This window comes from Coenobita brevimanus, chromosome 93, assembly GCF_032717465.1.
Source record: "Coenobita brevimanus isolate Jiangsu-jjx chromosome 93, ASM3271746v2, whole genome shotgun sequence".
NCBI classification, from domain to species: domain Eukaryota; kingdom Metazoa; phylum Arthropoda; class Malacostraca; order Decapoda; family Coenobitidae; genus Coenobita; species Coenobita brevimanus.
In genome coordinates this window covers 30,529,503-30,556,761 of record NC_137046.1, presented here as the reverse complement: position 1 = coordinate 30,556,761, position 27,259 = coordinate 30,529,503, and the positions used below count along the sequence as shown (strand labels likewise).

The window sequence follows — 27,259 nt, the reverse complement described above, 5'->3', positions numbered from 1 at the left end:
CAAACTCGAGTGTCCTTTCCCCGTCCGCATTCCTCATACCATATGCACATCCCCCATGTACTCCTTCATAACCTTGAGCTGCTTCACCTACATGACCATTTAAGTCCCCTCCCAAAACTACTATCTCATCATCCAGCATATCACCTACTACATTTTCATCTTTCGCTACCCAACTGACTTCTTTAACACCCTGTCTAACTCTCTTTATCTCTTTCCAGAACATTTTCTTACATTTCCTCTACATTACATGCAAATTCCTCACAAATTCCTCATCCAATATTTTCTTACTCTCTCTTACTAATCTTTTCACCTCTCTCTTCCTCTCTACATATAACTCTCACTTCTGTCTCTCAACTTCCTCCACACCCCTGTTTCTCATCCACTCTCTATATTCTTTCTTCTTTTGTGCCACAGCCTGTCTCACCTCTACATTCCACCATGCTGTTCCTTGCACCCTCTTTTGTCTTCTCTTCACTCCACACACCACCTCACATGCTGCACAGATTTTTTCTGTGAGTATCTTGCACACACCTTCCACATCCCCCATCTGCTCCAGATCATATTTACCCAATCACTCCTCCACTTCTCCCTTATATTCTGCCTTTTTTCCATCCTCTTGTAACCTTTCCACCCTCCTTGTATAAACTACTTCCTCCTGTCCTTCTCTTCTTCTATTCCTCAATTTCACATGAACCTTGACTCTCACCACCACCAAGTGGTGATCAGAAAGTCCACTCCCCCAACCTCTATATGCTCTTGCATCCAGTACACACCTTCTCATTCTATCATCCACAAACACATAATCAATCATTGCTTTCCATTCATTCAGTTCACCACCCACCCTTCTCATCACTCTATTACAGACATTTTCTACTGCAGACATTCTCTACTGTAGATATTCTCTACTGCAGACCTTCTTTACTGTAGATATTTTCTATTGTAGATGTTTTCTACTGTAGACATTTTCTGTAATAGACATTCTCTACTGTAGACATTTTCTGCAACAAACATTCTCTACTGTAGGCATTTTCTACAGTCACAGTGTACCGGGTATATATACTGTACTGTATACTGTACATGATTATATATATATATATATATATATATATATATATATATATATATATATACAGTTGGCGCAATGGAAGTCTGGACCCTCTAATTCGCACCATATATTTGGTAGGGTCCAAGAAATATTGTAGGAAAATTCTTGTAGTTGGTGGATTTTTTTTCTGGTGGCGTCTAGCAACTTTACAGGCTTAACACCACATGCTGTGAGTTTATGAGCTCAGTGCCTGCCTGACTTTGGAAGGGGAAGCACGTCATATTTTCTTGTCCTGCCTGACCCTTGTTAATTTCAAAGCTCTCGTTCTCACACCCTCCTTTGCCTTAGTGAATCATTGGAGATGGGTCCCAAGCCACTAACTGATGTAGAAAAAGCCCGAATTTTAACTATGAGAGAGGAAAATGTAAATACAGTAATCCCTCTAATATCCGAACGCCCAATAACCGAACATCCCCACTAACCGAACCTTATCGTCCTGGGATCAAACATTCCCAAAATGGTCCGAAAATCCAAAAAAAATGGAAAAAAAATCGATTTTTTGCCGTCCGTAATTTGAACTTGCCGCGCGCGCCGCGTGAGAGCATTGTTTTGGTTCGTCATTCCTCCGACATCCGATAGAGCGCCGCTGCATCCTCCCCACTTCCCGCCTGTCTCTCACCGCGACAAGACCTACGCTCTTCGCCATGGCTGCCCACGTGCTCGCTTTTGTGGTGGTGCCGTACTTGCTGCAAGGCCTCCTGCTGCTCTCTGCCCTACTCTTAGTGTGTGTGATGATGGCCCCGCCTCCTGAGAAAAGGAAGAGAGTGGTGTTGACTCTGGAGAAGAAACGGGAGATATTGGAGAAGGTTGATGCGGGTTGATCTTCCTCTCGCATTCTCCGCGAGTTCAACCTGGCCCGGTCGACTTTGTTTGATATCAAGCGTTCCCGAGACAAGCTCATGCAGTACACGGCTGACTTCTCGTCGAGAAGCAAACGCAACGTGGAGAGGAAGGATATGTTTACCCCCAAGTATGCAGAGATCGACCGCTCCACGTTGATTTGGTATCGACAGCAACGTGCAGCTGGTGTGATGGTACATGGAACGGAGCTGAAGGCTGCTGCAGAGAAGTTTGCAAGGCTTCACGACGCCCTAGACTTCAAGGCATCCGAGGGTTGGCTCTTCGTGTTCAAGTTGCGACATGGCCTTACTAACCGTAAAGCACATGGCGAAGCATTGGACGCTAACGAGGATGGAGTGGACGAGTTTCGGCACAAGGTGAAAGGCTTGATCGACAGGGAGGGCCTCACTCTCGGTCAAGTCTATAACGCTGACGAAACTGGCCAATTCTATCGCTCGGTGCCAACGAACACTCTCGCCGATGAGACGGAGAAGCGTGTACCTGGCCGCAAGCTTTCTAAGGAACGGATATCTGCTTTGTGTTGTGCCAATGCTAACGGCATGCACCGGCTTAAGCCCGTTATTGTTGGCCGTGCAAAGCAGCCTCGGTGCCTTCGTGGGGTGATGGATGTCCTTCCTGTCGTATGGTACCATTCTTTGAAAGCATGGTTCACAGCTGTGATTTTCAAAGACTGGTTTCACCATCACTTTGTCAAGGAGGTCATACATTACCAGACGAAGACACTGGGAATTCCTCGTGACCAGGTAAAGGCTCTCCTTCTCCTCGACAATGCACCTGCCCACCCGTGCGACAAGGACTTGGTTGCTGAGAATGGCCGTATTAGGTGCATGTTTCTGCCACCTAATACGACTGCTCTCATTCAACCAATGGACCAAGGAGTGATCGTGGCAACAAAGCGCCTGTACCGTCGGAAGTTCCTGGACGAGGTGATGGTGGTTCTCGAGGACGAGGACGAGCGCAGGGAAGGACGTGACACTCGAGGCAAGCGGACTTTGGAAAACCTTCGCCGCTACAACATCAAGTCTGCGCTGTACAACTGGGCTAGTGCATGGAAGGAAGTCCCTGTGAAAACTCTTGAAAATGGTTGGTCTCGTCTGCTTCTCGGAACAGATGTGGAGTACGATTTCCTAGGGTTTGACGTGGATGACTTCCATGCACGGCTACGTACGCACGGCGACGATGTTGATGTGGACGATGTTCGTGAGTGGTTGGACGACGACGAGGGCGATCCTGGGTATCAGACGTTGTCTGATATCGAGATCGCGTCTTCGGTTGCTGGTGTCAGTCCCGAACTTGAAGATTCCGACGACGAAGGCGATGATGATGCAGACTCCGCCCAGCAGGACACTACTCCAGCCATCCCCAAGCTGAGCGCACTCCAGGAACATCTAGAGTTCGTCCTAGACTACCTGGAACACCCGGACTGCGACAGGGAGATGGGGCCCTTGGGACTCGTGGAGGAAGTGCGTGCTTTCCGGCAGCGCATCATCAATCGCCAGAATCGTCGGTCCTTGCGTCAGTCAACGATTGACAGTTTTTTCAGGCCCGTGACCCCCGCTGTGCCAAGCCCTGGTTCCACTCCGTTGCCTCCCCAAGACAGGCCCTCATGCTCCGAGCCACAGCCCAGCACATCAGCTACAGTGGAGTCACCGCTCGACGTGAGTTTGCGGCTGTCTTCAGAGTCTTCTGTAGTCGGTACGCCATCACCACTACCCACCGATGCACCCCTTGGACGCCTGCCAGTGATACTCTCGGGCTCTGACAGTGAATAAACAGCAAGAACTTCTCCACTAGACCACACGGGAATTTTGAGTGTTGTGCAGTGAAAAACGGTGTGTTGTGTTAAGGTTTTCAAGTTGGGAGAAAAGACTAAGTAGAAAAGAAATTTAACGTAACTAACCTTCTTTGTTTTGGCTTTGGAAACTTAAAAAAACTTGGGAAAAGTTAATGTGCAACACTTAAATTTAATGGAACATTATTTGGACTAAAGTGAACACTGTGAAAAGAATGGACTTCTGTGTGTTAGTGACTAAGTTCAGTGCAAGACTTCAGGAAGAGTGTAGTGCAAGTGCTTCAGGAAATCGTTCTTACTGTCAGAGTCCGAGAGGAGGCGGTTATTCATCGAGGTGGCCAGGGACTTGCTGTAAGTAGCCAAAATGTTTCATGTTGTACTATTTTCCATACTATATTTACCAGAATGTTTCATATTGTATTTTTTCCCATACTATACTTACCAGAAAGTGTCATACTGTACTTCTTTCCATACTAAACTTACCTCATGCATGTGCAGTAGGAATGTGTTTTTCAGAGTTCGGTTAGGTTCGGTTAGGTTAGGTTCGGTTAGAGTCCATAAGTACCAGAATGTTTATTAATGTATGAACATACTTCTAAACCCACATTTTATGTGTCTATTGCATTTATTTCAGTCATTTATGTGCCTTATTGGTGTGATTTGGGTGTTAAATAGGTGCTATGCATGTCCGGAGGGAGTTGTATAGGTGTTTCTCTGTGTTAGGGTCCGTAAGTACAAGTCCATAAGCTGGGGCCCAATATCCGGACAAAACCAATATCCGAACCTACCGATGGCTCTATTGATCCGGATATTGGAGTGATTACTGTATTAAGGATATTTGTATTCGAACTGGGCGAGGAAAATCTACCATTATGGCACTCCTCGCTGCTGCCCGCCATCTGCCAAAAAACACAATTCCCCAACATAAAGACAGGCTAGGACCTAAAAGGAAGACATCAACTACAGACAGGTTACTGAAGCAAGCTGTGATAAAAGACCCACGTGTGACTGCTAGACAACTGAAAGATATGTACGGTACCCAGAATTGCTGAAAGAAGTATCAACTTCAGAAAGACTTCAAGATCCCCAGCCGTACTGCTACACTGAAGCCTCTCCTTAATTTTTACATTTTCTTCTCTCATAGTTAAAATTCAGGCTTTTTCTACATCAGTTAGTGGCTTGGGACCCATCTCCAATGATTCACTAAGGCAGAGGAGGGTGTGAAAACGAGAGCTTTGAAATTAACAAGGGCCAGGCAGGACAAGAAAATTTGATGTGCTTTTCCATCCAAAGTCAGGCAGGCACTGAGCTCATAAACTCACAGCATGTGGTGTTAAGCCTGTAAAGTTGCTAGAAGCCATCAGAAAAAAATCCACCGACTACAGGAATTTTCCTACAATATTTCTTGGACCTTACCAAATATATGGTGCAAAATAGAGGGTCCAGACTTCCATTGCGCCGACTGTATATACATGTGTATATATATATATATATATATATATATATATATCCCATTGGAACCCAGCATCCAGAATATTGGACAGAACTGGAAAATTTCAAATCTTGATAAAGTAGGGAACCCCCGGGTAGGGACCTATGAGCTTCGCGACTATGATTCAATAGGCGGAGGGCGGTACGCTTAGTACCCTTCTGGTGCAATGCCTCGCCCAGCAGCTCTGGGTTCCAATGGGTTAAATATATATATATATATATATATATATATATATATATACTATAGAATGGGGTTGCTATGATCAAAATAAAACTTAATTTCCATCTGAACTGAACAATTTTATTTCAAAAAATCAAAAAGGCATATAAATGGCTTTGCAAGAGTATGAACTCTTTATATAAGACTATATAAACTAAATAATTACTTGCATTTCATTTCAGAAAAATGTAAAAAATCATGCGATCAACTTCATTTGGTCTTTGGGGGTGAAAGTGATCGGTGGTTAGTTTTGCCTTTAAAACATTGCTGGGGCAGTGGGCCAATCAATATCACCTCAGAATTGAAATCTACCAGGCCACTTTGGAATTACCGTACACATATTTGGTTACATGGGGGTTAAAATGATCACCTATATGGGGGACTTTGATCAACACAGAAATATGTACTGAACTGTTTGCATGCTGTACAGTATCACATGCTTCTGCAAATAAACCAATCTCATGCTTCTGCAAATAAAACAATTAGAGATTAATGTTTGTGCACATCCTTAAAGTCATTAAAATCAAACAGAAAACAAATTTCATTTATGGTACTGGTATATTAAAAAAAAAAGAAACATTATTGATGCCACAAAAGATAATGACTTTAAAGACTTACCAGTATATGCATAAAATTGATAGGGTACGTTCTGAATTATTGCGATTTCCTCTCCATGGGACAGAACGGTAACACCACCAGGACTCTTGGTATGTTTGCCAGTTAAACGATTATGCAACGTTCCAAAGGGTACCTTGTAATGTTTGGATGCAGCACACATAGTCATATCACCATTCATATTTTTTCTACAGCACTTTCTAGAGTCTGCATACTGTAGTTTTTATAGGGCCTTGAGCGCGGGGAACATTTGTAGGTTCTTGGCATCTTACTGCTCAAAACCTAGGGCTACAGACCATGCACAACAATATGACACAGATACAAGGCCTATTAAAATAAGCATGCTTCAAACAATTTTCTGTGGCTTATTTTACCAATATTTTACCAGCACTACTTATACCGGTACCAGTATTTTTATTGGATCAAAGTCACACCCAAACACTGATCATAGTCACCCCATTCTAGTTGTTGATCATTACCTCCAACCTAAAACACTGTGTACATGTCAAATTTTGCTGAAATAATCCTGGATAAATTCTCTGTCAAACTACATATAACAGATTTTCGTGGCTTGTCTACAGTACTTGTTGTCACAAAAGTTTCCCAGTGGAAAATATTCTGCATTTTTAGCGTGGCCTCTGTAATAATTTTTTTAGCATATTTCTACACAATATTGACCAGCATTTTTGTAAGCATTATATCCTAAAAACAGTAAGGATTTCATGTAATAACATACTTTTTCAAATTTGCAATATTACCTTCACCTATTTCTTATTTTTTGGTAAAAATCGATCAGGGATCAAGTGGACCTCAGTCACCTCACGATATCAAATTCACCCCATTTCTCAGTATATATACCGCATTAATGTTATACAAACATGTTTGTGTTTGTTCAGGAACTTTTCCCGCCAAGCAGAGCTCACAGGTGCGCCACCGGCCCATGCCTGAGGCTTGGTGGGTATAAGGCCGCACTAGTGATAGGATGCACCCATGCCTGGACCTCTCAGAATACATCTCAAGCTGGCCTTGCTGTTTCTATCTCCCTCCTGGTCCTCACCCCAACACTCTCCAGCCGAAGCCAGCAGGAAAAAATCAGAAACAACACCATGCAGTATAGAAAAACTGGCATGGACATTTTACAGGAAAGTGTGAAAGGAGAAAATGGAGACTATCATAATGTATGTCAAAGAAACTTATATGGGACCACAATTATGTCTCAATAGGCCATAAGCTCTTTCTTGTCTATTGAGTTTGGCTCGACTTCGGTAGCACTGGGTTTGTTTACAAAATGGAAAGTCAATATCGATCAAAATACCTCAGAAGGAATATTGATTGCTCTTAACTAGAGGCCATCCATTCTGGATATCTCAGTAAGCCATGCTCCCTTCCCCCAGCACCTAACAGTTATCATGCAGCTGGCAGGGCTGTAGGTTGTCACACAGCGTCTGACCACAGAGCTGCTAACATCTCATAACAACATTCATTAGGCTATATAAGAATGTTTTAATACCTGTATATCTGCAGTAATTTTGTGCTACATAATTTTCAATTACACTACACTCATGAATTTGGGCTATATAAGAATGTTTTAATACCTGTACATATGCAGTTATTTGTGCTACATAAGTTTCAATTACACTACAGTCATGAATGTCTTGTCTATGGAAATTAATTTCCAAAAGGTAAAGAGAGGCTACAGTACCGGTAATAAAACTGGAGTGAGAATATGTAGAAGAATGGTTGAAAAATGTTTATATGACTGGAGGGGAGACCTGCAGTATAAAAAGACAAAGGAGGAATGTGGTAGGGCACACCACCCAAACATAAAGGTCAATGTGCTTACAAATCTTTGCATAAAAAATTTTCTACCTCAGCACTGCCGTATTTTTCGTAAAATTTGAAGTGACCATGGTAATCAAGATAATTTTCTCTCTTAGAATTCTTACATTATTCTTGAATTGATTTGATAGTTGCTGTAAAAATAAATGATAGGGTAAATAAAAAGTAATATAAACATTGGCGAGTAGAGGAAGGGGAGAAGTTGAGAGAGAGAAGAGAGAGGTATATGTGAGCAGGAGAAGGGAGGTTAAGAGACTGGTGAACGAGAGTAAGAAGAAAGTAGATGAAGACTTTGGGAGGAATCTGAGTGTGAAATGGAGGGAGAGTAAGAAATTGTTTTGGAAGGAGGTAAAGAAAGTAAGGCAGTGTGAAAGGGGAAATAGTAGGGGAGTGAAAGATAGGAATAATAGATTGTTGGTGGAGAAGAGAGAGAAATTGAGGAGATGGAAGGAGCACTTTGAGGATTTGTTGAATGTAGAGAGTGAGAGCAGTGTGAGTATAAGTGGTTGGGGAATGGCTGGGAGAAGAAGAGATGAGAGGAGGGAGGAAGAGATCAGTAGGTCGAAAGTAGTGGAAGCGATGAAGAAGATTAAGCTGGGAAAGGCCCCAGGAATTGATGGAGTGTGTGGTGAAATGCTTAGGTATGGGGGTGAGATTGTTGTGGAGTGGATATGGAAGTTGTGTAGATTGGCTTGGGAAGAGGGAAGGGTTCCAGAGGACTGGAAATCAGGTATAATTGTTCCTCTGTACAAAGGAAAAGGGGAGAGAGAAGTATGTGGTAACCATAGGGGTATTTGCCTTCTTAGTGTGACTGGTAAAATATATGGTAGAATACTCATTGATAGGGTTAGGCATATGACAGAGGAGCTAGTTGGAGAAGAACAAGGGGGATTTAGGAAGGGAAAAGGGTGTGTAGATCAGATATTTGTTCTAAGATGTTTAGTGGAGAAGTATCTAGAGAAGGGAAGGAAAGTGTATGCTGCCTTCATGGACTTGGAGAAAGCTTATGACAGAATAGATAGGCAAGGTATGTGGAAGGTATTAAGAATATATGGAGTGGAGGGGAAATTGTTGAGTGCTGTGAAGAGTATGTACGCGGGAGCTAGGGCTACGGTGCGAGTGGATGGTGAGCTGAGTGAGTTCTTTGATCTCAATGTGGGACTGAAACAGGGGTGTGTGATGTCTCCATGGCTGTTTAATATATATATGGATGGGGTTGTAAAGGAGGTGCAAGGTAGGGCAGTGGATGTGGGGGTGGCCCTAATGAATGAGGGTGAGATCTGGAAGCTTCCGGTGTTGCTGTTTGCTGATGATACAGTATTGTTGAGTGAAGATGAATGGGAGTTGCAAGGTTTGGTGAATGAATTTGGGACAGTGTGTAGGAGGAGGAAGCTGAAAGTTAATGTAAACAAAAGTAAAGTTATGGTGTTTGAGAGGAATGAAGTCACAGAGTGTGCAGTGAGGTTGGATGGTGAGGATATGGAGAATGTGAGTGCATTCAAGTACTTGGGTAGTGTGATGAGTAAGGATGGAACTTTGGGGGATGAAGTACGTGAAAGGGTACAGCAGGGAAGAAAGGTTGTTGGTACACTGAAAGCAGTGATGAGAAATAGGGAGGTGAGTATGGAAGTTAAGAAGTCACTGCATGATGGTACTGTGATCCCTACCCTGACGTATGGAAGCGAGGCGTGGACCTTGCAAGAGGGGAACAAGTCAAGAGTGAGAGCAGTGGAAATGAGTTACTTGAGAGGAGCATGTGGAGTGACGTGGAGGGACAGGTTGACGAATGAAGAAGTGAAGGAACGTTGTGGGGTAGATGTGGATGTGGTTGAAAAGATTAGGAGAAATACACTGAGGTGGTTTGGACATGTGGAGAGAATGGAGAATGAAAGACTGACTAAGCGGGTGTATGTAGGTGAGGTGGAGGGAGGGAGAGGGAGGGGTAGACCGAGGATGAGGTGGAGGGATGGAGTTGAGAGGTATATGAGGGAGGGGGGGGTGAGTTGGGGGGAGGGGAGTCAAATGGTGGGTGACAGAGTGACTTGGAGGCGTTTTGTCTGCGGCCACCCTTTGCGGGATTAGGGCGTCGGGCTATAGATAGATAGATAGATAAACATAGGGGTGGCCAAGGGCTTAGAGTTAATTGTTTTACAGGGAGGGGCACTAATCCTCCACCAACCCCACTTGACATGTAGGGATGCCAACAGCATTTGGTGTTCCCAGGCGGTCACCCATCCAAGTACTAACCAGACCCAACGTTGGCAATGGATGGATGGATGGATGGATAAACATTGGGGGAGATGGTGGCTCAATCAGTAGAGAGGTGGCCAGCAGTCCTACCGGACCCAGGTTCAAATCCCCACTGGGGCAGGGAACAGTTCAAGGATTTGAATTTCATAAAAGCAGACTTTACCGATCTACCAGAAGACCCGCCGACATGTCGTAAAAATACCCCCACTAATACCAATACACCAGTCCTATATAAGACAGCCCTAGCATGTGTTCAATATGGACGGTGGGTGTTAGCACTGAAGTGGTGACATGTAGTGGTGCATGGTAGGTAGGACTACCGGGCCTTGTGAGCAGGCTGTGAAGCCTATGCCCAGAGTCAGACACATAAAAAAAAAAAAACATTACCAGTATTACCTGCATGTGTTTTTGTGTGCAAATGAATATTTCTATTTTTTATGAATACTTTTAATTTCAATTCTCACCAGACCAACGTCACTCAGCCGGCCAATCACAGGGCGATATTTAATTTTGAAATTGTGCTTCGACTCCAAGGCCACCACCGAGATGCCATGTGCAGGCTGCTTGTTTAGTTACTAGGAAATTGAGAAAAATATCTTTAAAAATGGAGGCAAGCATTAAATTTTCTGCAGACCACAGCATTCTGCCTAGCAAAGCTGAGATATCTTAGGTTGAGATAGCTTATCTTGGCCTGTCAGATGAGCCAAAAAGGACCATCAGCATAAGTTAGGTTACTTTAGTTAGGTTAGGTTAGGTTACTTTCATTAGATTAGGTTAGGTTAGGTTTGGTTTGGTATGGTTAGGTTAGGTTTGGTTAGGTTAGGTTAGTTTAGTTAGGTTAGGTTTAGTTAGGTTTGGTTAGATTAAGTTTGGGTTGGTTAGGTTAGGTTGGGTTTGATTACTTTTTTTTTTAGGTTAGGTTAGGTTTGGTTAGATTAACTTAGGTGGCAATCAAGAGCTCCCGCAGGGTCAGGAGTCATATTAGCTATTATTCATCTGCACAACAAATGAGGCCTCCAAACACTCCAATGAAAAGAAAAAAAAAATTAAATGGAAAAAATAGGAAACGGCAATAAAATATTTACCACATTCACCTTCTTTTGTTGTAAAAGTGGTCCGGTGTCATATGCACGGAGTGACTTTATGCTGGAAGTTACCGTTCCCTTCTCTATTAAGCCTAAATTAACCTAACCTAACCAAACCTTAACCTACCTAACCTAAATAAACCTAAATTAAACTAATTTTAATTCACCAAAATGACTAAATTCACAAACTCCCTGTAACATACATATATTTATTTATATATATATCCATATATCGACCTATAGTTACCTACAGGTCGACAAGACATACAACTATCTTCCTGGCTCATGTATTTCATACAATGTTGTTGATAAATGGCACAAAATTTGAGATAACATGTACTTTCAAAATAGAAGCTAAAAGGCCACTCGGCGCATGCGCACTGAGCGGAACGGTAACTTTCAGCATAAGTCACTCCGTGCATACGACACCGAGTACCTTTACAACAATTAACATTCAATCAAAACTCACTCACCTTATTTCTTTGATAACATCCAACAAATACTATCATGTCAAGCTTTTATTACTAACTGGTGACTAAGTCCATATTTATAAGGTATCAATAGGCGTACTATAACCATTACCTTAGTTTCGTTTACCTGAAAATAGGTAGAATCCTTAACTACGTCAAGCAGCGCAGTTTATCTTGTCCCAGTTGGAAACAATTTTCTTCTCTATCGAATAAACTACGGTTCTTTGTATCAGCGTAAACTACATTATTATTATTATTATTATCATTATTATGTCTGTATCGTGTAATACAGCTGGTGAGACGTCATGTAATCATGACAACAGTCGTACTGGTTCTAATCAAACATCCACCTCTTGCTTCTTTCTCCTGGGAGGAGGGCAGTCTCCACCTCACCCCACCCTGGGGTGGGAAAGGAGGGTTGTATGATAATGATTATTTGCTGAAATATTTATTGTTGAAAAGGTATACAGAGTACTTATACAACAAACGAAGGTGTGGTCTTGCCACACACATTTAGCAAATTATTATTATTATTATTATTATTATTATTATTTGCTGTAGTTTGGTGCTACTGTAGGGTGCTAATGCGAAATCACGTTTGCCGTTTTTTCTGTAGATTGCCTTGATCCAATATTTTGTACATAAAAAGTGCAAATTATTTTAGGTAATAAGTTTAGATAAAATTAGGTCGATGTTTAAGCTAGGGTAGGTCTAGATTAGGGAAGAACTGAGTGGCTTTGAGCGTTTTCATCGCATTATAACAGTGTACCTTCAAAGTTCAGGGCCACAACTTCCACAAGAAGGAGAAGATTCGTCGTGTTGTGTCGTCTACTACTGTATATAAAATGATCTTTGAAAACGCGGTTATTATTAATTAACATAGTCCTTGCCTTGTTCAGTAACACCATAATGAAAATCAAACGTAAATACATATCTGGAAAAAGACCATGAACTTTGACTTTACCTAGATTTCAGGCTGAAAACTTTTCAGAACAAGGCTTTACTAACCACGAAGATTATCAGGCTGAAAACTTCTCAGAGCAAGATGATTATCAACAAATGCTTTATGCCAAGTTTTAATGCCGCAGCAAAGCTATCCAGCGGGATACACCCTGACAGTGTTTTACCCCATAAACTGTATTCGTGCTGGAATTACCTGAATGTGAGAGCAACTGCACCATTTGCCACGTACTTGGCCAGCAAGCAGCTGTATACCCAAAGGAAGTTCTGTTGGAGTGGAAGAGAAATTGGATTAATGGCAAAATGTTGTTGGTATTCAGACGTAGGGCACGGTATATTATATAGAGACGCCTCCGATCAGCCTCAAAAACTACCAAATGAACAGAGCTGCTTTTACTTTCATCCAACATGTCGCAATGAAACAAAGGATTCGGTATCTTCCAGTTTCTCAGTTGTTAGAGACTTTGTAAATGAAGATGAAGAAGAGATATTAATGAAAGAGGTGGAGCCTCATCTTAAAAGACTGAAATATGAATTTGATCACTGGGATGATGTAAGTTTGGCATCTTACCATACTTCTTACTTATCATGAATAACTACTGATTTAACCAATTTATATATATATATATATATATATATATATATATATATATATATATATATCTATCTATCTATTGCCAGACGCCTCAATCCCGTTTGGGGTGGCCACAAACAAATCGCCTCCAAGTCGCCCTGTCCCCCGCCATTTCACTGCCCTGCTCCCAACTCACACCCCTCTCTCTCATATACCTCTCCACCCCATCCCTCCATCTCATCCTCGGCCTCCCCCTCCCTCTTCCCCCCTCCACCTCACTCACATACACTCTCTTCGTCAGTCTTTCACCCTCCATCCACTCCACATGGCCAAACCACCTCAGTGTGTTCCTCATAACGCTTCCTATCACATCCACATCCACACCACAACGCTCCTTTATATCCTCATTCGTCAGCCTGTCTCTCCACGTGACTCCACAGGCTCCTCTTAAATAACTCATTTCCACTGCTCTCACTCTTGACATGTGTCCCTCCAACAATGTCCAAGCTTCACTTCCGTACGTTAGAGTTGGTATCACAATACTGTCATGTAGTAACTTTTTCACTTCCATGCTCACTTCCCTGTTTCTTATCACTGCTTTCAAAGAACCAGCAACCTTTCTTCCCTGCTGTACCCTTTCAAGCACTTCACCCTCCAAACCTCCATCCTTACTCATCACACTACCCAAATACTTAAACGTACTCACATTTTCCAATACCTCACCATCCAACCTCGCTGTACATTCACTAACTTCACCTCTCTCAAAGACCATCACTTTACTCTTCCCTACATTCACCTTTAGGTTTCGTTTCTTACACACTCTCTCAAACTCATCCACCAAGCCTTGCAGCTCCCCTTCGTCTTCACTCAACAACACAGTATCATCTGCAAACAACAGTACAGGGAGTTTCCAAACACTATCCTCTCTCACCAGGGCCACTCCAACATCCACTACCCTACCTTCGTCGTCATCATCATCTAATCCTGTGTTGCCCCATGAGCGAAGGAGCCTGGGGTATATATAGTATTGTATATACCCTAATGTATGTTCTGTATCTGTAGCCAAGTGCCATAATCCCATAAGGGGTGGCATATATATACAGGTATATATATATATATGGCATATATATGGCATATATATATATATATATATATATATCCCATTGGAGCCCAGTGTCCCCAGTATTGGACAGAACTGGGAATTTTCGAACCTTAATAAAGTAGGGAACCCCCGAGTAGGGACCTATGAGCTTCGCAACTATGAGCTGATAGGCGGAGGGCGGTACGCCTAGGACCCTCCTGGAACAGTGTATCGCCCAGCAACTCTGGGATCCAATGGGTTAATGGCTGGCAAATCTATCAGTTTCTTTATATATATATATATATATATATATATATATATATATATATATATATTTATTTATATAAATGATGGTTGCCACCACCTACCACTAGCGTAAATATAGGCTACATATATAATACACATGTAAAATAACTTGTGCATTGATGTATAGCAAATTTTGAGAAAATGCTGGCAAATGTACCAGCTACAGATTTGTTCCTTATGGTTTTGTTTTGTGAAGGTGATGTACACGATTTTATCTATCTATCAATCTATCTATCTATATATATATATATATATATATTGATAGATAGAGATAGATAGATAGATAGATTTCAACTCAAAATTAAAGCAAAAAGCACAAGAAAAAAATATTTGGGAGAAACTACAATTACCGGTCAACTATTTTCATGTAGGCTACATTGTACAGTATTCTATTTATATTATACGATAACATCTATGACACTTGGATCACAAATTCCACTTGGGGTCACTAATTCCCCCTGAAGGATCTTTACTCCCCTCAGGGACTCATTTGTAGTAATGTTTGTCATATAAGAAAAGTGTAAGCAGAGGTTGAGGTAAAAAACAAAATCAAAATTACTTGAATAGTATTTATGGTTTACACACACATGTATCTGTCTATCTATCTCTCTCTCTATCTATAAATATATATATATATATATATATATATATATATATATATATATATATATACAGTAGGTTCGCACAGTGCGCGATTCGCATTGTGTGCGAGTGACCAAAAATCATAACCAAAAACCCTTGAATGCGCGAGTTAACCGCACAGAACACGAGGCAGAGGTAAGGAGTGGCTCAAAAATGCCATTTTCTATTAGTGTGTGACCACCCCTCACACAGCGCGTCACGTGTCGTCTGCTCCTGTTCCTGTTGAGGATGAAGAGGATGCAATGTCAGCAGTGTCAGCATTGGACTTTGAAGGCGTTATAGCCGAAGTGAGTGACTTTGATGCTCCTGGGGAAGGTGCTCAAGAGGAGTCTGTGGAGGGAAGTGTTGGTGCAGTGGGGAGTGCGGCGCTGTAAGTGTTGCCGCGCCTCGGAACCCCTGTTATTTAAGGTCATCAGGCCTGTTGCCTACTGTTGTTAGGGTGACTACCCATATTTTTGTTATTGTAGCTATAGCTTTAGTACAATGTCTGAAAAATATGACCTTTATTATGTCTCTAAGGGCCAAAAAATGTCCAGGTATGAGGGGGTACCGCCCATATGTAATTACAGTATTCCCATAAGATTATGTATTCCCAGTACGCGAATTCCCAGTGCGCGAGGTCGTGGACCGCCCAATCTCTCGCGCACTGTGCGAGCCTACTGTATATATATATATATATATATATATATATATATATATACTGTACAGTAAAACCTCTTGGATAGCGATCATATTAGTCTGGCACAATCGTCGCTATCCATGAAACCGCTATCTTTGGGGCAAACTTCTTACCTAAATATATCAAAATAGTCTGGAGCTTTTTACAATTCACCCCATTTTTCCATTTTCAGCCATATATAACATGTATAATGTTTGCAAAAGGAAGACTAGTGCATATTAGACATGAAAGAAGGATACATAAACTTACTTTTTATTGGTTTGGAGTGTTGTTTATTGAATATGACACACTAGAAGTTGACTTGGGGTCTATTGGGGGCTTGGGCAGGGGCGAACTTGCTCTCGCTCTCCCTCACATTCACTTTCAGTGCCTGCCCCCCATTGATGTGCCTCTTGATCTATCCTCATCGCCTCTCTCTCCTCCTCGTCATCAAGCCCCTCAAAGACAGTTTCCTCATCAGTAACAACAGGTGGAGTATCTGGATCATCTGTGTCATTCACTACAGCTTATCTCGCTGCCTCACGCCCTGCATTCTCCTTTCTCATGAAACTGGTGATAAGTGACTGCTGCCTCGCCTGGATCTTCTCATTGAACTTCTTGTTGATGATACGAGTTTGTTGAGGTGTTGCATAGCTTCATCATGGGTGTCAAACCTCAGGTTGTTTATCTTTTCATGAAACTCTCCCAACATTCCTAGCAGTGCCGAGAAGTCTTTTGTCGTTGGTTCACCCTCCTGTGGTTCATCTCGGTCGTGAACACCTCCATCTTCTCTCTCCTCGTCCTCTGCCAGCCAGGTGGTCGCTATCCAGGCGGTGGTTCTCACTATCCACCGTGCATGGGGGTTTTTATATCCTGTCGCTACCCCTGAAACCGCTATCCAAAATATATATATATATACCCCCTAAGAATACTCCCCCAGTATCCCTGCTTGTCGTAAAAGGCGAGTAAAAGGGTTGGCGGAAGGTTAGTGCCCCTCCCCGGAAAACAACTAACTAAAAAGACAAACAGTAAGCCTTTGACAAGGACTGACCAAAAGATGACGACCAAGAACCGGACAAAGGACATGGTAATTGGAACGTCGAATGTAAGGGGAGCGAATATATATATATATATAATAAATTTGGTTTTATGCCAGGTATCCCCGAAGGGCTAAGGCGTTGCCCCCTGGGTGGAGGACTTTTGGACTGGAGCGTGTAGCATTTTATGACCAGATGCCTTTCCTGATGTCTACCAATGACCCTTGGGTGGATTTGATCCTCCGACCCTTAGGTCAGAGCGGAGCGCTCTAACCCACTGAGCCACGGCGAATGATGAGGTGAAAGAGAGAGAGATTGTCCAGGAGCTTGAGAGTGCGAAAGTTGATGTATGTGGAATAACTGAAACGAAATGGAGAGGTGAGAGTGTGAGAGAATGGGAGTATGGATGGGGTATATGTGCAAAAGTAGGTGAGAATGAGAGGGCAAAAGAAGGAGTATGTATAGTTGTGAGTAAAAGATGGAAGAAGAGCATAAGAGAGTATGGATCAGTTGGGTCAAGGATTGCGCAGGTAAGATTGAATGTTGGAATACAAATGTGGGTGATTGTGTGTGTGTACGCGCCAACATAAGATTGTGCAAGCAGAGTGAGAGAAGAGTTCTGGACAAATGTGGAAGTGTGCATGGAAAAGTTTGGAAGGAATGAAAGTGTTTTTGATCAGTGATATGAATGGTAAAGTAGGGAATGTGAAGGTGGATGAAATAGTTGGTGAGTGGGGTGTGCCTGCTGAGATAGATGAGAATGGCAGTGCGTTAGTGGACATTTGTGCTGGGAGGGGGTTGGTGATAGCCAATACCCTCTTCAGGCACAAAATGATCCACAGGTATACATTGCGAGTGATGAGAAGGGTGGGTGGTGAACTGAATGAAAGGAAGGCAATGATTGATTATGTGTGTGTGGATGAAAGGATGCAAATATGTGTAATGGATGGAAGAGCTTATAGAGGTTGGGGGAGTGGACTTTCTGACCAGTACTTGCTGGTGGCCAGAATCAAGGTCCAATTAGGATGGAGAAATAGAAGAAGGGAAGAACGGGAAGAAGGAGTATTTGTAAGGAGAGTGGAAAGGTTACAAGAGGATGAGAAAAAGGCAGAGTATAAGAGAGCAGTGGAGGAACCATTGGGCAAATATGAATTGGAGCAGATGGGGGATGTGGAAGGTGTGTGCAGGATATTTACAGAAGAAATATGTGCAGCATGTGATGTGTATGGGATGAAGAGATGATGGAGGGATGTGCAAGGAACAGCGTGGTGGAGGGAAGAGGTAAGACAGGCTGTGGCACAAAAGAAGAAAGCATACAATGAATGGATGAGAAATAGGGGCGTGGAAGAAGTTGAGAGGCAGAAGAGAGAGTTATATGTAGAAAGAGAGAGGTGAAAAGATTAGTAAGAGAGAGTAAGAAGAGAACGGATGAGGAATTTGGAAGGAACTTGAGTGTAAAGTGGAGGGACTGCACGAAAATGTTCTGGAAAGAGGTGAAAAGAGTAAGACAGGGTGGAAGTGAAGTTAGCAGGGGAGTGAAAGATAAAAATGGTAGCTTACTAGTGAAGGGAAAAAAGTGAGCAGATGGAGAGAACACTTTAAGGAATTGTTGAACATAGAGGATGGAAGTAATGCGAGTATAAGTGGCTGGGGAATGGCTGGGAGAAGGAGGGAGGTGAGAAGACAGGATGAAATCAGTAGGATAGAAGTTGTGGAAGCAATGAAGAAAGTTAAATCGGGGAAAGCCCCAGGAATTGATGGAGTGTGTGGTGAAATGCTGAAGTGTCGGGGAGAGATAGTAGTAGAATGGATGTGGAAAATGTGCAGATTGGCCTGGGAGGAAGGTAGAATCCCTGAGGATTGGACGTCAGGTATAATTATTCCCTTGTACAAAGGAAAAGGGGAAAAAGAAGTGTGTGGTAATCATAGGGGCATCTGTCTTCTTAGTATAATAGGAAAATTGTATGGTACGATACTTATTGACAGAGTTAGAGAAAGAATAGAGGAATTAGTTGGAGAAGAACAGGGAGGCTTAGGAAGGGAAGAGGTTGTGTAGATCAGATATTCATTCTTAGATCTTTAGTGGAAAAGTTTCTAGAGAAGGGAAAGAAGTTGTATGCGGCTTTCATGGATTTGGAGAAAGCATATGACAGGGTGGATAGACAGGGATTGTGGAAAGTATTAAGAATATATGGAGTAGATGGAAAGTTGTTGAATGCTGTGAAGAGTATGTACGATGGTGCTAAGGATGCAGTGCGTGTGGATGGTGAACTGAGTGAATTTTTCTCTTTGAATGTTGGGTTGAAACAGGGATGTGTCATGTCTCCATGGTTGTTCGATCTGTACATGGATGGGATAATAAAAGAAGTACAAGGTAGGGTAGTGGATGTTGGAGTGGCCCTGGTGAGAGAGGGTAGTGTTTGGAAACTCCCTATACTGTTGTTTGCAGATGATACTGTGTTGTTGAGTGAAGACGAAGGAGAGCTGCAAGGTTTGGTGGATGAGTTTGAGAGAGTGTGTAAGAAACGGAATCTAAAGGTGAATGTAGGGAAGCGTAAAATGATGGTCTTTGAGAGAGGTGAAGTCAGTGAATGTACAGTGAGGTTGGATGGTGAGGAATTGGAAAATGTGAGTATGTTTAAGTACTTGGATAGTGTGATGAGTAAGGATGGAGGTTTGGAGGGTGAAGTGCTTGAAATGGTACATCAGGGAAGAAAGATTCCTGGTTCCTTGAAAGCAGTGATAAGAAGCAGGGAAGTGAGCATGGAAGTGAAAAAGTTACTACATGACAGTATTGTGATACCAACTCTAACGTATGGAAGTGAAGCTTGGACGTTACTGGAGGGACACAAGTCAAGAGTGCGAGCAGAGGAAATGAGTTATTTAAGAGGAGCCTGTGGAGTCACGTGGAGAGACAGGCTGACAAATGAGGATATAAAGGAGCGTTGTGGTGTGGATGTGGATGTGATAGGAAGCATTAGGAGGAATACACTGAGGTGGTACAGCCATGTGGATAGGATGGAGGGTGAAAGACTGATGAAGAGAGTGTAGGCTACGTGAGTGAGGTGGAGGGGGGAAGAGGGAGGGGGAGGCGGAGGATGAGATGGAGGGATGGGGTGTAGAGGTATATGAAAGAGGGGGGGGTGTGAGTTGGGAGCGGGGCAGTGAAATGGCGGGGGACAGGGCGACGTGGAGGCGATTTGTTTGTGGCCACCCCGAACGGGATTGAGGCGTCTGGCAATAGATAGATAGATAGACATATATATATATATATATATATATACACAGTATATATATATATATATATATATATATATATATATATGTATATATACACACACTACAATCCCAGTTAACCGGGTGGCTTGAGGAATTTACCTTCCCGGTTACAGATTTTTCCCGTATTTCTGATTTTCAAGTCAAATCTATACAAAGGCTATCACAGCAGTAAATACAGTTCAGGTACTCACCAGTCACATTTGGGATTACACTAAGAGATTCCGCCTGAAAAACTGCCTTGTAAACACACACCATGGTCATAACGGACATGTGTGCAATGTCTAGCAATTTTCAGTACTGCAAATTGCACCAGTCCATTGTTTACCGAATTACTGTATTCATTATATGTACTGTACTCATAAAAATTGAAAAATAAAATAAAGAAATAAAAGCCTGAACATTTATTAGTGAACTGATGATGTGTTAAGACTGCACTGTAGAATTATCACGACACCTGTGCCCCCACGTGAGTTTGTTTACGTTTCCGACTGTTCTTCTTCTTCCCCACTTGACCTCCATCACTCCACCCCTCACCTGCCACTCAGCTGTTTTGCAGAAAATCTAAGCCTGGTCCCTCAAGCAGCAAATATTTACCATGAGAATACGGAAAATATTCTTAGTAAAATAACTATTAGTAAGGAGGACGTATTGAAAGAAATTAATAAGTTAAAGCCTCAAAAATCGCCAGGTCCGGACGATATATATGCAAAAATTATAAAAGAAACCAAAGAAGAATTATGTCAGCCACTTTTAACGTTATTTAATGACTCTTTAAGTTCAGGAGAAGTTCCAGAGGCGTGGAAAACCGCAAACGTAGTGCCCATCTTTAAAAAGGGTGATAAATCAGCTGCGTCGAATTATCGTCCGATAAGTCTAACGTCAATAGTAGGAAAAATGTTTAGAGTCAATTTTGGCAAATAAGATTAGAGAACACTTAGAAAGATTTAATCTTATAAACGAAAGTCAGCACGGATTCAGGCAAGGACGATCCTGCCTCACAAATTTGTTGTCATTCTACTCGGAGGTCTATGAGGTAGTAGATAGTGATAAAGCTTACGATGTTATTTATCTGGACTTTAGTAAAGCTTTTGATAGGGTCCCACACGAAAGGTTAGTTAGAAAGGTTCGAGCACACGGTATAGACGGCGATATCTTAAAATGGAGAGAATCCTGGCTGAAAGGACGAAAGCAGAGAGTATTAATAAATGGAACTAAGTCGGACTGGGGATTAGTAACTAGCGGTGTACCACAGGGTTCAGTACTCGGTCCCTTATTATTTATCATATATATAAATGATCTAGACTTAGGAGTCAGTAGCAGCATCAGCAAATTTGCCGACGATACAAAAATAGGGCGTATCATTAACTCGACTGACGATTGCCATAACTTACAGAAAGACCTCGATACATTGTCCAAATGGTCTAAAACTTGGCAAATGGAATTTAACGTTGAAAAATGTAAAGCACTTAACGTAGGCAAGACCATTGGAGATACTAAATACAGCTTAGATAACAAAGAAATTAGCAAATCGGAATGCGAGAGAGATCTAGGAGTTATGATTAGTAACGACCTTAAACCAAGGCAACAGTGCATTAATGCGAGAAATAAAGCAAATAGGGTCCTAGGATTTATTTCGAGAAGCGTGAGCAACAGATCATCTAAAGTAATACTAAAACTTTATCTAGCATTAGTAAGGCCACATTTAGACTACGCAGTACAATTCTGGTGTCCTTACTATAGAATGGATATTAATTCGTTAGAAAATGTACAGAGAAGAATGACTAAAATGATACATGACGTCCGGAACCTGTCATATGAAGACAGACTGAAAAGACTAAGTCTGCATTCGCTAGAGAGGCGTAGAGTAAGGGGAGACTTAATTGAGGTGTTTAAGTGGATGAATGGTATAAGTAAGGGAGATATTAGCAAGGTACTTAAAGTGAGCATACAGGCTAGAACTAGAAATAATGGTTTCAAACTAGAAAAATTCCGTTTCAGTAAGGAAATCGGTAGAAATTGGTTTGGTAATAGAGTAGTAGACGAATGGAATAAGCTACCTAGTAAAGTAGTTGCTGCCTCTTCCATTGAGAGTTTCAAGCATAGGCTAGATAAGCATATGACAAATAAGGGGTGGATATAGAATAAAGAAAATCTTATAACCAATACTAATTCAAAAATTTTTTCTTTTCAGGTTACACTATGATAGTCTCTATTCTCCTTTCACACTTTCCTGTAAAATGTCCACGCCAGTTTTTCTATACGGCGTGGTGTTCTTTCTGACTTTTTCCTGCCGGCTTTGGCTGGAGGGATTGGAGGGCGGGGGAGAGCCTTCTTCTTTGCTATCCTTATCTCATTCTAGTAGTTCAGTTACTCTTCTAGGAGCTGCCTAGCATGGGCCAACCGGCCTACTGCAGTTATCCTCTCTTCTTATGTATGTATGAAATGCAGGCATATTATTTATTTTTTCTTCCAACAAAGTAAACTTTCATTCTTATTAACATTTATATTCAGCCATTAGTGTTTTATAATGTTCGCATTTTTCAAGTCTGTTGCATATGTCTAGCTTCTGTTTCAAGGTAAGCACGATACGCTTACGTTTAGTTTGCACTTTAGACATTTTGGAGTGTACAAATTACCGTCTATCAGTGGAACACAATAGCAAGAGAGCTTCTTTACTGTCTGGTGGCAAAACGCAGACTGGTGATTTTTGGAGGGTGTGGAGGATGACTGAATTCAAGTAGGGGAAAGAGGGGGAGAGGAGGGGTGGTTAAGAGGATTTGCTAGGGATTTACATTAGCCGGAAATGCTTTCACCTCGCTTTGTCTGACTTCACCCAGCCTCACGTGACACGATCAAACGGCGGTTTGCCGGTCCATTCAAATTGGCGCACAGTTATAACTTACTGACATTTTTACCAGCCCTTGAATTTTCCTGTTGTTCTGAGTATTCCGTTTGTCTGGATACCGGATAGCTGGGATTGTACTATATATATAAGGAAGAAACCAAAGGCTAAAAGCCTGCAAAATTGCTGTCTCCAAGACAAAATAAAAGGATAACAGAGAGCTAAATTCAAGATCTATTCATTTCAAGATACCTGGACACACTGCATTTGAAAGACTGAAGGTAATTGTTAGTAGGAACTACAGACAAAGGAAGACAGTTCCAGAGCTGACCTGCTGCATACATGAAGGACTGGGAATAACGGTTAACCCACTGCATCCCGACAGGTTTTTCACCAATGACCCCCCCCCCCCAATCCCGGCATATTTTAATTTTTTTTTTTTTTTTTTTTTTTTTTTTTTTTTTTGTTGCTAAAACCTCTTCTTTTTATGAGAAACATCGAAAATTCAGAGAGAAAGTGCTCAGTTGACTTTAGAAATACTGAATACAGATAACAGTACCCTCACCTTGGTTCCGTGTTCTTTCAGGCTGGGCTCCAGAGAAGATATTTCTTGGGAGGGGTAACTATTCCAAACCACTCATTACAGTATATGTAAATATTTATTTATCTGATACGTATTTATATGTATTAGAAGAGTATATTGGTTTTCACACAATAATATAGGCGATATAAGCATTGCTCACTCACCAAACACACAAACATACGGCACTTTCCTTTACAATGTTACCGCCTTATCTCTTCTGCTTGTTTCTTCCTCTGGCTTGTTTCTTCCTTTGCCCCCCGTCTCGGGAATCACTTTTGCCTTGAATTTCGTCATTAGAGAGACTGTGGTGTGACATGTCTTTACTGGCCAGGTCACTGCTAACAGGCGAGTTGCCGAGAAAATGGCGTGCAGGGGGAGGGGGGGGGTCAGGTGGGACCAGGCATTATCCCCACCTGGCGTTGGGTAGAGGTAGGTCTTCCACATGTGCCTTCAAAAAATCACCCGTGAAACTTGAAAAGTGTGCAAATGACGGACCTCGTAATTGCAAAACGTATCCATACATCAACGGGATGTCTCAGGTTAACTCTTGCATTAGAAGGTTGGACAGAAAAGGGATGAAAGTTTGCTGTTAGGTGCTCCACTGTAGTGGTGGAGGGAAGCAAGCAGACCATTCAGAGGAGCAGTGACCATTGAAGTTGTGATAGAAAAGAGATAAAGATGCAACAGTGTGGCAAAATGACACAGGTTGAAGGGAGACAGTAATAGAAGAGTAAATGTGACGAAAAGCCTTTGACTCCACTTTGTAGAGAATGCTGTAAGTGGGGCCCTTCCCCATACATGATAGGTGTACTCTGGTCAGGGGCGAATAAGACCCCTGTATAAAGTCAACAAGTATGGAAGGCATGGAGTCAGCTTAGCATACCAGATTTCTTGGAAGCAGATTTCACAGGAGAGGTAATATGATCTTTCTAAGATAAATTTTGAGAGAATGAAACCCCAAGTATATTCAGATATGATGCAGGATTGGGTTGGATATTGTTCAAAATTAGAGGATGCTCCTGAGGAAGATTATAACAGGTTCAGAGATGTAAAAACTGAGTTTTTATGCGTTAAAACAACAAAGTGGTTAGGATTACAGCAGCAGTAATTATACATTCATGGGCTATGATTATTGCATTTACAGAGCTTTTATACATATAATGAATGCTCAAGTTGTTAGGTTAGGTTAGGTTAATATGCTACAATTCAGCTTTAACTGCTAGAATTTAGTAGTTATGTTTGGTGATTCATTTAGGTTAGAAATAGGTTAGTTTAAGTTGTGTTTGGTTGTTTGGTTAGGTTAGAAATAGATTAGGTGGCGGTTGCCATAATTGTAGTCCGTGAGTGTATACTTACGGCTGCTGTAATCCTAACCACGGCCTAAGAACAACAAGATTGCTTTTACCCAAGTCAGAGATAGGAGCTAAATCAGACATTAGGTGTGCCATAGCCTCATCTCTTGTTTTTTGAAGTATGGTAACTGCCAAGATGGACGCTGTGAGAAGCAGATGGAAAGGTGACAGGTGGAGACACCAGCAAATGAGTGGATAGGGTTAGATGTACAGCTTAGAAGGTCATTGATGAATAAAAGGAAGATAGTTGATGATAGGACAGAACCCTGAGTAACGCCAGTATTGATAGCTCTAGAAGAAGAATGGTGATTGTCTACGGAAGCAACTATATATTGAATGGCCAGAGAGGAAGGTGTAGATGAAGGTACAGATAGAAGGATAGAAACTGTAAGAGGGCAGTTTAGAAATTAAAGATTTATGCCAGGCTCAACTGAAAGCCTCTGAGATACCAAGTGCTATGGCAAAGTTTTCACCAAAGTCTCAAAAGGAGGATGACCAGGAGTCTGAAAGGAAGGTGAGAAGATCACCAGTGGAGTGTCCCTAGCAGAACCCATACTGATGGTTGGAAAGAAAGTTGTGATAGGAGATGTGCTTTAAAAGTTTGTTGTTAAGGATTTATTTAAAAACTTTAGAAATACTGGATGTTGAAGCAGTTGGGTGATAGAGAGCTGGGATTGGTCCCCAACTCTGGGGCAGACTGAATGAGAGCCAACTTCCAGCAAGATAAGAAAGTACAAGTTGACAGACAAAGATGAAAGAGTTTACCTAGGCAGGGTGTAAGCACAGAAGTATAGTTCTTGAGGACAACAGGAAGGACCTCATGAAGCCCATAGGCCTTGTTAGTATTGAGGCCAATGATGACAGAAAACACATCAGTTGAAGAAATTTTGATGTCAGCCAGGAGGAAATCCGAGGGGGGGAAGTGATCGAGGAACAGCAATGGAGTTATCTAAGGCAGAATTGGAGGAGAAAGTCTGAGTGAAGGGTCCTGCTTCATCAGTAGAATAAACAGCTGCAGAGCCATCAGAGCCGAAAAGAGGAAAGGATGATGAAGTATATAACTTATGTTAGAAAGGTTTTTGACAAATTGCTGGAAGGAGGAGGAAGATTTTGAACCAGAGAGTTCAGAGCATTTACTGTAGTATGAATGAAATTACTTTTAGCATAGCAAAGAACAGACTTATTATGATTCCAGGCAGAAACATAGGAGAAATGATATTCAGGGGTGGGTTTGCTCCGGTACCTTTTGTAGGCCTTCTTGTGGACAGCATTAGAACAAGTGTGATTAAACTTCTTTTTTTTTTTTTTTTTTTTTTTTTTTTTTTTTGGTCACAGGATGAGAAGGGTATGTATGCTTCCATGTCTGAGAGAATAACCTTCGTAATGCATGAGGCACACTCAAATGGCTCTTGGCCATGGAAGCAATTCTCACATCAGGAAAAAGGGGGTATCTTTTGGCACATGTACTACTGGCATTATTACAAATGCTAGTGTATCGTACCCATGTGGTGGTAAATTTTACTTCTCTGGATGCAATGTGTATAATCAGTGTGTTTAATACTAATTCTAATTCATTTCATTGGAAGTTACAAATTTCTGTGATAGCCCCCTACATATTAAAACTGAGTGCCTTCTGATAGAATTTAGGTCAAAATCAACCAAAATACAATATAATTAAAAACATTGGAAAAACATAAGTTTAACCTAACCAAACCTAGACCTAACCTGGACATCATTATGAAGCCTGGTATAACATAGACCAGATTAATCATCCTTTGGATCCAACACAGGAATAACCAACTTAACATAGGATGCAAACAGCTAGGCCACACACTCAGTTGTCATTTTCACAGAGGTGCTGCCTAAATCTGGTCCTTGATGGATGTAGGCCTATGCCTTTCAGCTGTGTTGTGTAATGTACTTAGTTTCAGGTGCATAATCTTCATTGTCTTTATGCCTCCACTGTACAGTATACTACATTGGTGTGTTGTACTGTGTTGGCGCACCCTTTCTGTTTCTCCATTTGTGCTTGTTGTGCTGCCTGGTCAGCTTCCTGTGTGTCCCCTCTTGTTCTCCATCTCTGTGTCACAGAATTGGAAATTCATTCAGGGGATGAAGGAGCGAGGGAGGGTGCCCTCCTGGTTGACTTCCAAGACAAGGCTGCCTCTTTTCATTCCCAGATTGGTGCCCCTGCTTCTCTTCTGTTGTCCTGTGCGC

The 27,259-nt window shown here is 41.9% G+C and overlaps 1 protein-coding gene across 1 annotated transcript in view; it reads left to right on the top strand.

Annotated features, from left to right (window-relative positions):
- Positions 1–12,575: 12,575 nt before the first annotated feature.
- The window catches only part of LOC145412493 (RNA demethylase ALKBH7, mitochondrial), an 84,787-nt gene continuing 70,103 nt past the window's right edge, over positions 12,576–27,259 (top strand). Inside the window, exon 1 of the mRNA XM_080282381.1 lies at positions 12,576–13,241. Within this exon, the coding sequence (XP_080138507.1) occupies positions 12,774–13,241 (468 nt within the window). The 5' untranslated portion in view covers positions 12,576–12,773. The remainder of the gene's footprint in view (positions 13,242–27,259) is intronic.